At 36.3% G+C, this 11123-nt stretch overlaps 2 protein-coding genes across 2 annotated transcripts in view; both read right to left on the reverse strand.

Annotated features, from left to right (window-relative positions):
• Window positions 1-3100: 3100 nt before the first annotated feature.
• LOC132174849 (probable beta-1,3-galactosyltransferase 14) lies at window positions 3101-8237 on the reverse strand. Its single transcript, XM_059586551.1, has 7 exons — window positions 7534-8237; window positions 6814-6966; window positions 6645-6727; window positions 6449-6548; window positions 5982-6095; window positions 4205-4347; window positions 3101-3502 (listed from the first exon to the last, which is right to left on the reverse strand). The coding sequence occupies exons 1-7, from the start codon at window positions 7908-7910 to the stop codon at window positions 3417-3419; spliced, it is 1056 nt and encodes a 351-aa protein (XP_059442534.1). The 5' UTR covers window positions 7911-8237; the 3' UTR covers window positions 3101-3416.
• A 996-nt stretch (window positions 8238-9233) lies between these two features.
• The window catches only part of LOC132174729 (increased DNA methylation 1), a 23880-nt gene continuing 21990 nt past the window's right edge, over window positions 9234-11123 (reverse strand). The window contains exons 8-9 of the mRNA XM_059586381.1: window positions 10035-10236; window positions 9234-9944 (exon numbers count right to left, since the gene is read on the reverse strand). Of these exons, the coding sequence (XP_059442364.1) occupies window positions 9244-9944; window positions 10035-10236 (903 nt within the window). The 3' untranslated portion in view covers window positions 9234-9243. The remainder of the gene's footprint in view (window positions 9945-10034; window positions 10237-11123) is intronic.

Here is an 11123-nt window from a genome sequence, read left to right on the forward strand (position 1 = left end):
CTATGGTTGCATTGATTTGCAATAATCTTCCTAAGGTTTAAAAAGTGGCTAAAAATTCTATTTTGTTAGAATATATGACAAATAATTTCTCGGCCAAAACTTTCATTTGAAATTTTGACAAAAATGGTTAAAATGCCGCATTAGCATCAATAATAATACAATACGTATCTCCTATCATAAAAAAAATATAAATATAAATTAAAAAAAAAAAAACAAAACAAAAAATATATATAGGGGTGGTCAGATCACCCCAGATTCAGAGAAGGGCGGCCAAAGGCTTTTTTTTTTTTCTTTTTTTTTTCTTTTTGAAAATTTGTGTCTAGGATTTTATTTTTAAATGAGGTACTTATTCAGTTATTTGATATACAAAAAGAATTCTGAGGATTGCTACCAATTAGGAAAGAGTTGAATTTGAAGACAGGTCAACTGTTTTCAAATTGTCCCGATCCTAAGCTGAAAAAGCCACTTGATCCAACATAAGTATCATAATGGATTTGGATTAGGTGCAATAATAATAAATTAATTAATTAATTAATTTTTTAAACTGTCTAAATTTAATTATAAAATTTTTATGAGAAAGAAAGAGAAAGTTAAAACCTAGTAGTCCTCCCAACTGTGATGTAGCTTTTAAAATCACCGTTGAATTTGAGATTATTATTATTGATATTTGTGATTTTAAAAGCCACATCACAGTTGAGAGGATACTAGAAAAACACTAGAAAAATTCCTAACATTTCCTTTTAAAAAAACCACAACACATACAATGTAGCTTTTTTTACAGCACTTTATATGGTCCAATCTTATCATAAGCAGAAAGAAAATATATATGTATATTATAAGGTTTGGATGAAGGTTTTCTACACGGCAAGAAGCATCTCTTTGTGATTATTGGTTAGAAAATATATGGATGGGCCCTGCATGATTGCCTTTTGATGGGCCAATCATAATAGAGGCCCATGTTATCCTTAACTTCCCTTGAGCTGTACTCTTCACTCCACTACTATTATGAATGATTTCGAAATAACTAGAATATCATAAGCTCCTTTGGAGTTAAATACTTCACTTCAACTTCACTCTTCTCAAACAAGCCAAATTAAATATGTGAAGAAATGATTAGCTTTGGCTCCATTCAATTCAAGTATGGTCCAATCTTTTCAAATCTATTCTGTCTTTCAAATCATTTTTCATCATCAAGTTTTGAGTTAATTGTTTGGCAGCCCCCCTCACATCACAATTTGCCCATCAAATAGTACCCTACTCATTGATAAATTCCTAAGTCACCTACATTTTCAATGTTATGATAAAATATCATGCACTAATTACCCTTAAAAACCGGTTTACAAGGAGAATATATTCAAGAATTTATGATTGTAACATACCACCACGCTCTACAGCCAATGTTTATGGCTACTTATTTTATTAACACCGATCTTGCGATTACATTTTCTCTTTTGACAGCTCCACTCTTCTATTAAGATTCAATTACTTAATATTATATTCATGCATAATACCAAGATATTTTAATCTAGCCTACTAATTGGCCCCTTCATGACTCGACTATAAAACCACGAATAATGATATAAGGAGGAATAGAGCTCTCCTAGAGTCCCTCAAAATATGATGTGGCATTTAAAATCACTAATAAATTAAAAATCAATAATGATCATCTCAAATTCAATGATAATTTTGAAAGCCACGTCATATTTGAGAGGACTCTAATCCTTCTTATATCATTACTCATAAAACCACAACTTATTTGATCTCATACTCAACGACCAGCGTCCGATCTGATAGAAAATGATACCAAACACCATGGGTTGTAGCTGTCTGTTGCAGAAGACGCGTATTCTTGAACAAAGGTTTGGGAAAGTAGGAGGAAAAGTGTTTTCCCTTCTTCCCATTCGATCGGGAAAGCATCAAATGATGTTCTTCAATTGAACTTGAAGCAAAAAACAAAACATCACTTGTTTTATATGCATCATGTCTGGGGGACCATGAGATGGCGGTTGGGAGCATAACAGGTGTATATATATATATATATATAAGCATGTACTTGTATATATATATATATATATTATAAGCATGTACTTGTATGTCAACCACAGGCATTGACTTATCAGGATATGATGCCGGTGGAAAGGGAAATGGTGATGGAGTGTCAGAAGATGGGCACCCATAAATTGAAATCAAAATGGATGGGGCTTGGTGAAGGGGGAAAGGAGACCAGAGAACATCTTTGGAGTTGGCTGTTGTAATTGTCCAGCAGTTGAGGGAACCAACCCCCTTTCTCTAAATTTTGTTTCCTTTGCTGTTTATGGTCTCTTTAAGAGATATTCATCCAAACATAAACAGCATAATGCAGAATGCAGCAGAGAATTGCACCTGGCAAAGCTCCAATGCAGGATGGGAGCCTTTGTTTTGCTTGGGTTGCTGGTGGAGTCAAAAGAGTTTCATTTGCATAAGGTAGAAAGGGTTAAAAAACAGAAACAAAAACAACTACGTGGGACCTATTTGATTGTGTTGTCAGAAAATAGCTTTAAAAAACTGTTTTCTGAGTATAAAGAAAAGATACAAGAAGCATGTAATCTGATTACTTATCTGTATAGTCAATATTCAAATTTAAAACATTTGCTCTAATACCATATTAAATCGTAACTTATCCCAAAAATTTAAACGAAAAAATAAAAAATAAAAATCAACCATTTAACTAATATGCTATGTAAAGCACTAAAGGCACAATCATAAATTATATGAAATGTGTTGGGCATTAATCCAGCCTATCTAAGATGCATGTAAATTTCTTGCAAACTGGATTGTAAGAATTCTTTCAACCCAATTTCTAAAAGTGCCATTTTTTTTTTTTTTGTAATACTATTAAAAAAACATGTGAGAAACATTTGCTATTAAAAAAATAATATACTTCTCACATGTTAAGAGACATATGACACTGAGTTAGAGAGATTTTTCTACAAGATTACAACCCAGTTTGTAAAAAATGTATGTCCAAATAGGCGGCGCAACCACATACACAACAATAGAGCGATAGAGCAAAAATGTGAATTCACCATTATCTATTTGAGATGTGCAAGGCAAAGTAATAGAAATTTCGGAAGAATGATATTTGATTAAAGAATGAAAGTTTATATCTCTAATGACTACATGTCTTCCTACACTCTATAAACATTGATGCCCACAAAAGAGTAAGTCTAAAGCTGTATAGTACAAAATTCTACTTTCTTTTACCAACTTATAACATGAAAGAAAGAATAGATTACAAAAACCAAATATGGGAGAAAGTTGAAAATACAGAATAACATCTGGTATCATCAGCAGGACCTTGTAGGAGCAGAGTGCTTCTTCAATTTAACTTCTCTGCTTATTGGCTTCGAGAGGGGGAAAAAATGCGCACACGAATGCTAGTCATCAGAAGCCAGAGTAGGGCTCCCTGAGCAGCTTTCCTTTTGATGAAGTTCTAATAACTTCTTTTCTGGGTTACAGAGCCCTGCATGAAGAGCAAGGTCATGAAACATATATTCCTCTCCAGGAGTGAATGACTATCATTTTATCCCTCTAAAGTTGATGTATCTTTTAAAATCACCATTGGATTTGCACTTAAGAGTAAATATATATACCTTTATTAAGCAATAACCAAGCACTTTTGAAGAATTTTAATTCTCCTCATTCTCACGAATAAGATACACCCCATAATATTTTATGAAGCAAATAAAAAGAGGCCAACGTTGAATTTATAGCACAGACTCATGCCTTTATCATGCACAGATTTGTTATTCATTTATCAAGCAAAAGTTCAATTAAACATTTCCGCATCATTCTTTGCAAGATGACTCCAACCTTTTGCAATGATTATCGTTTTTATATTTACTATAAACTACATGCCAGAGCATAAATGTCTGTCAAATGTATAAGAAAAGAAAATGGGATGAATAATGTCAAACGTGGAACGGTTTTATCTCCATCAGAAGTCCAGATCCTCAATATACTGTTATCTATTGTAGTCATCCAGCATCATGTGGACATTTTTGAGGTCCCCATAATACACAAATAAAGAAACACGGGCGTCTGTAGTTAATTGTATAGAGGGAGTGAGAAAATGATAGACTACCAGAACAAACTCTTGACCTTTGGCTTCTTTTCATTATTTACTATTATTAAAATTCTATAGTTTATTTGAGAAAACACCAACCTGAACACTTAGGAATATCCCAGACAGCAATAGATGTTTGTGTACAATCTGGTTCACACAGTGCTTGATTGTTCTCATGGTTGACATTCATTGCTAGCATCCATGCCCCAATTGTAACATCCTCATTGCTGAACATCCTAAAGCTGCAATTTCGAACAAAAGATATACAAGGTTGAGATTCAAAAATTGGAAAAGGAAAAAAGCATCATTTATACGTGTGCATCAGTGCATCTGTTATCATTTTTCTCCATTACTTATATATATATGGAGTGTATTCTACGTCTAATGGGAGCCATCTAGATGTGAGGCCTAAACCTCCAGTCATTTGGATAACTGATACTGCAGGTGAACGCATGAGAATATAACTTCCAGTGCTTTGGGCTTTCTTTTGTTTGGGGAGGAGAGCGAGGGCAGATTGCACTGACTACCATTCTTTCAATACACAGGAAGTATTCAAGTGAAATGCTTGTTTAGAAGGAGAAAAAATAACAAGAAAATTATTAAAACTAATCACCAAAGGAGCTAGAAATGCAGCCATCCAGGTAAATAGAGAATAAAAAAAGGACTTAAAGCTCTTCCAACGTCCTCTCTTGATCCTCGCAATTTTCTACTGCACCATCCCAAATAGACTTGGCCTTATATAATGCCCCCCCAGCAGAAGACCAAAATACTTCAAAGACAAAGAGGAAACCCCACAATCCAAAATGCCCACCAGCCCATCTACATTATCCACAGTACCCATAGGAACTAATTCTGACTTAGCCAGGTTAACCTCCAAGCCAGAGAGCTTCAAAACATAAGAATAAAGCACAGAGATACCGAAGATGATCAAGATTGGCCCCACAAAAAATCAAGGTATTGTCCACAAACAACAGGTGTGATATACTAACCCCACCAAAGTGCCTAGACTTCACAAAGAAGCTTGAGAGAATACCCCTATCAACAATTCCAATAAGCATTTTACTAAAAGCCTCCATAACAATGACAACCAGAAAAGAAGAAAAAGGATCTCCTTGCCTCAACCCATGAGAGCTATTGAAGAAACCAAACAAATTGTCATTCACCAAAACGAAGAAGCGCACCAAAGAGATGCAATGCACTATTTACAAGCATCAATTCTCCTTGAATCTGCACCTTCTCCACAAATACAGTAAGAACTCCCAATTGACATGATCATTTGCCTTCTTAATATCCAGCTTCCAAAGCACCCTTGGTTCACCAGATCTAATCCTACCATCCAGACATGCATTTGTGATAAGCATTGAATCAAGAACTTGCCTACCTTAAACAAAGGCATTATAGGACTTCAAAATAATCTTCTCCACTACCCCTCTCAACCTATTGGCAAGGACTTTGGCAATGATCTTGACTAGAACGTAACATCTCAGATGTACCAAAATAATCTTAAAAACACTAAGGAATGAGAACGGAGAAGAGTGGGAAGTTTCAATCAATATGTTGAGAAAAGTTTTTAGATTACTATTATTTCTCTAACTAATAAAACAACGATATTCTGGAGAACTTGTGGGACTGGAAAAGGCCAATCATCAGTCCCAATTCTCTTTATATGGTTGTATAAACGCCAACTTTAAATTCCTTAAAAATAAAGATAAAAAACTTCAAGGCCTATCAAACATTAATCAATACATCTAGTGTTTCATCTCATGATGAACATCGGTTACCCTATTATTTTTTATAGATGCAACTAAAACAAAATCAGAGATGCATGAGCGGCTTGAATTTTAGTAGGGAGGCCCCAGCAATGGAAAAAACTTGCCTGTTGTTCCTAAGAGCAATCAAGCTTGCAACAACGTCGGCAGAAAGAGCATATATCGGGCCATAAGCATGAAAAAAGTACTCCCTTCCAAGCAAATAGGATAGTGGCTCGTACCTGCATTAATTTCACTGAATTGATCACATCCTTATTATTAAAAAAAAAAAAAAAAAAGGTACTAACTTTGCTGCTAATAACTAATCAACTTAAGTGAGTGAAATATCATAATCAGGTCAACTAGGTCAAATCATGAGCAAATAGAAAATCATTATATATATATATGCAGTGAGTCTGAAATAGATAGCAAGGAATAGATATAAGACATGTATCATTGAGATTTTTCCACAATTGAGCAGCAATACATTAGTAGCAAGAAAGGGGGATTAACAATCACCCAGATATGAAGTCAAAATACAGATAAATGAAAACCAAAGAAATCAATGATGTCAAATGAAGAAAAAAGGACTAACCATTTGAGTTTAGGGTCAGTGAAAACAGGGCCTTTTTTCATGCACCCGATGTAAGTCTGAGAATGAGAGCGGTCTTTTGCCAAGAGCAGTGAGAGGCGATCTGACAATTAATGGGAATTGATTAATTGAATGCCAAGAAAATATCAGAAAGAAAGCATAGAATTATATTGAAAAACAGCCTTATCAATATAGTCACCTGGCCTTAAATATATGTCGTCGTCTGCTTTAACATAAAAATCGGAATCAAAAAGTGCATATGCAGCTTTAAAGAAAGCTATCCTGCAAGAAAAAAAGAGTAGAGATTGATTTCATGGTAACAAACTAAAAGCATGGAAGACACCCATTATATTACAGTTTGCACTAACGTTTTGTATGGGAGCTTACTATACTCCTCTTCAATATCCAATAGCAAGAAATCATCATATTCTGCCACCTCCTTCTTGAGTTCAGACATCTTCGATTTATCATTGGTTTTACCAATGACAAACCTGAAAGCCAAACCAGTTGCTTCTTCCAAGCTGCAAGCCATATTCCAATCCGTAAAGTTATTAGAATAGAAGGACTAATGTTATTTAATGTCCAAAATAGATGACAAGTATCAGCTAACTACAATATTAATATACTTTAAAAAGAATTACCGTTATATTACTGTTGAAATCATAGCCTACATCAATTCCTTTTTTCTTACAAAAATTTCTCCATCTAATGCTTACCACCTGCAAGTTGAAGGTCGCACGTTCGATCCACACTCTCTGAATTATTTCCATAATTTCGTTTTAAAAAATTTTAATACTTTGCCAAATACTTATGACCCACCAGAATACTTCAGAGATCAACTCCCCCTTTACTTTCTATACAGATCCTAACTTGTTTGACTACTTCAAGCGCCCAAATTGTTCATCTCTCACCTCCAGAGAATTGTTTCTCATTCTTCAAAATTTGAACTGGAATTGTAAATCACTAGACTACTAGCTCGAACCATAGCATTTTCATACATGCGTATGTATATACATACATGCAAAGCCACCTACGAACATTTAAAGCTAAGATTGGTATCAGTTAATGCAGGAAAAGCAGAATGGTACCGTTGAAGGCCTTGGCGATCGGACGGCATCCAAGTCTGGCGCAGGGAGCGCCGGCGACCCACGGATCCGAACCCTGTCTGAATACCCACAAACCCCATGACCTTGTGCCGCTTCGGATCCCCATCAATCCCGTTCGCATTCGCATTCGCATTCGCATTCCCATCCCCTGCGCCTCGCTCCCACACCACTCGGACCGTTCTCGGCTCGGCGTTCGAGCATCTTTTGGGCGACATGCCCGGGCTGAGGATTGCCACGAGTCCGAATATGAACCCCGAGAACCCGATCAGTAGGCAGCTGGCGAGGATCAGGACCGTCGATCTGCGCGGGGACGGCGATGCGCGGTGCTGCGCGTGGAAGAACTTGGGCGAGGAAGGCATGGTGGCGAAAGAGAATAAGAAAAAGAAAAACCCTAGACTAGAAGAGGTCTAGGGTTCGTGGGATTGTACGGAATAACTGGTTGTGAGGTCTGCTTTCATGGCAGGGAAAATGAGAGAGAGACTCAGGTGAGTCAGTCTCAGAAGAGTTTTCTCGGAGAAGGAGAAGCTTCGTGGTTCTGTTAACGGCAGTTGGTAATACGGGTTCGGATCCGGATCGTTGGGCCAGGATTGGACCCGAGTTCATACTGAAAACATTTGAAAATCCTTTTTCTCTTTTTTCTTTGTTTCCTTTTATTTGAAGATTCGTGTTTAGTAAATGACAATGATTTTGCACCAAACTCCGAAACCTCCCAATAATATTCATCCATTATATTTACGCAAATCATAACTCAGAAGATTCTTCACCAGAGCTTGCGACTGTTTACCATATTGATGCAAATTCCACACTGCAATAATTTTATTTTATTTTATTTTTTCCTAAAACCATAGAAATAGACTGCTGGGTCTGGGCCTAGTCGTTTTAGAAAGGGACGCTAGCCCAGACCCAGCTGAATCTTCACAGGACGGTAGCCATGCCGCACTATATCCCTTCCTTCTTCTCACAGCGGTAAAAATAATTCTAAAAATATGACTTTTGTTCTCCTATTATTTTAACTTTTTTTTAAAAGTAAATATAACTTTTAAAATAATCATTAGATTTTGAATAAATTACTATTGACGTTTGATTCAATGGTAATTATAAAAGTTATGTCGCTTTTGGAAGGACAAAAGTGAAACAATAGTCATCCTTTTAACATTACTCCAATGGTAAAAGAGAGTTGTCACACTAACAGGATTCAAGATATTACCGCATTTAATGCATTTGCCATTTCTTCGATAAGACGGATAAAGCATTAAATGTTTCCCTTACCTCCCCTGTTGTCACTGTCGAGAAGTCTGGTAGGCATTATCCGAGGACAAAAACCCGGAGAAAGGAGATTCCTCTGTTTGAGTCGGTAAGCAACTCTCGAGTACCTGCGAACAAGCTTTTTATTATTTATAGGACACCTCATGACAGGTAAGTACATGGGTGTTTTAACTACTTGCTTAAGGATATTAACTACTCACTTTTTTACTTTTTCTTAATGTGAAACACAATACTAACACATACACATACAAGCCCCATTTTGCTCCCTCCCACTCCACTGACCTTATTCTTGTCCTATCTTGGGTGTTTTAAATCTTTCGTTTTTGTTACTTCTCCAGATTTGCAGGCGGCTTTTATAAGGCCATGCTATCCACTTAAACGTTTGTTTTCTGGTCATCAGGCAATTTTTCTACACATAATAAATTTCTACTTTTCATTCAACTCGCAGGCTTTCTGGGGCTGTTCGTCCAAAGAAAGTTGTCTTTCATCATACAAACCATAGAATTCATTACCAGCAACAACTATTTTAGGCTGGCTATCCCCTAATGTTGGAACCGACTCCACACAGGACAGTTCTGAAAATTGGTCCTGCAGAGTATTTACTTGGCTTTCACCTACTTCCATTTCCTTGCCTTCTGTATGCTTGATATCCAATTGAGCATCAACTTCATTTGTGCAACAGTTTCCATTAGATTGAATGATTTCCGTTTTAGCTCCATCTTCAGATTCCTGCAAATTTGCATCCACAAGTCTGGTTTCCATTTCTGCACCACCTTTTAATAACTCCTGCAGATCGTTGCCTTCCGCACGTCCAATCTCCGTTTCCGTAACGACTTGGTTAGCAAAAAAGTATCCATCTTGCTGTACAGACTCGATCTTGAGCTCTCCTCCGGAATGGAAAGTAGATTCTTCTCCTCCAATTGAGGATGCATCTACTTGTCCCATATCACCATCAATGGCTGCCAGTTCACTTTCAGTTTCAAATTCTTGCAAATTCTTGCCTTCAACAGGTTCAATTATCGATTTAGCACCGACTTTCTTGCTGCAGGAGTTTCCACCAGATTTCTGCAGGGACTCTTCCATTTTAGTTGATTCATCTGCTCTTGAGGGTGATTTATCACCTGGTTCTTTATCATCCAAGAATTGAATTAAGCTGTGAGAAAATTTAAAAGCCAGCATGAAAATGGAGTCATATAAAGGGACGAGACAACACTCACCAGAATGTCTATCTGCCTTTTGAATTTCATACAAGGGTTTTTTGAGCAAAACTGTTCCAGGAAAAACCATCAAGTTGATCTTATTCAGATTTTTCTTTTCGTTGTCTTCCAAAGGTTTGAAGCCAAAACCCTCTGTCCATGTCTCCACTAAATTTGGAATGGCAGCTATCACAAGCTTTTCCACCTTGAAAGATATTAGCATCTGGAGCCACCAAGCCATGGAGAAAGAATATGACAAACAATGAAGCAATTAGAAAATCTTGATATGAAGAAATTTGTGGGAAAAACGAATTGTAAATTGATGCTCCGATCTATGTGCTATACATGGGTTTAGTACTGAAAATTCTCAACTTGTGTAGAAAAATTTCCCCCAAATTGGTTGGAGGTATTTCTTCCAATCCAGTTCATAAAATTACCATGTATCCCTTGGCCCTTGAGAAGGGCATGCTTTTAAAATTGGATTTCTTCCAACTCTATTAATGCTATATAATAAGTATGAACTTCTTATATGCTCAAGGGACACAAGGCAATATTATAGTCTAGTATGGGGAAAACTCTGTCCAAATAAAAATGTATGAAAAAAGGACCCATACTTCAAATAAATACTAGAATCATTCTATCCAAACAAAAGATAAATAAACCCCATCCTAAGCAATTCTTGGCAATAGGTAAAATCCAATTACTACAAAAACTGACCGAATTTGCAGAGTTGACTGCAAACTTTTACCTCTTCAATAGCAATCATAAGGCATCGACACATTCCCTGGCGGCGGTATTGACTGCAAGTAGCAATAAGAGGCATCTCTGCAACTGTAGTGCCATGCACCCTGTAAACAGATAAAAGTTCCAGAAAAAGAAATTACATGGGGAACACTTTAAAAGTAAACCGGAAGAAAATGGACTCTCCGAAAAGCTAAAATCTCAAAAGTTGAAAAATCACAATAAAGACTAGCTAATTAAAGAAATAAAGGAAAGCTGAAAGAATATGGGGGAAGAATTCAAGCATTTCATCTATCTATACGTCATGCCAAACTGAGAAAATCTAAAATATCATTTTATCAGGAAAAGAACTAATTCAAAAAGTTCTTT

The sequence above is a fragment of the Corylus avellana genome, chromosome ca3 (genome assembly GCF_901000735.1).
Source record: "Corylus avellana chromosome ca3, CavTom2PMs-1.0".
Lineage (NCBI taxonomy): Eukaryota > Viridiplantae > Streptophyta > Magnoliopsida > Fagales > Betulaceae > Corylus > Corylus avellana.

Excerpts from the sequence above, each read along its gene's own strand:
- LOC132174849 (XM_059586551.1), bottom strand. The coding sequence starts at position 7,910 with ATGCCTTCCTCGCCCAAGTTCTTCCACGCGCAGCACCGCGCATCGCCG. Across the intron at positions 6,096-6,448 it reads ACTGACCCTAAACTCAAATG|GTACGAGCCACTATCCTATT; the intron begins GTTAGTCCTTTT and ends AAATTAATGCAG. Across the intron at positions 3,503-4,204 it reads GGATATTCCTAAGTGTTCAG|GGCTCTGTAACCCAGAAAAG; the intron begins GTTGGTGTTTTC and ends CTCTTCATGCAG.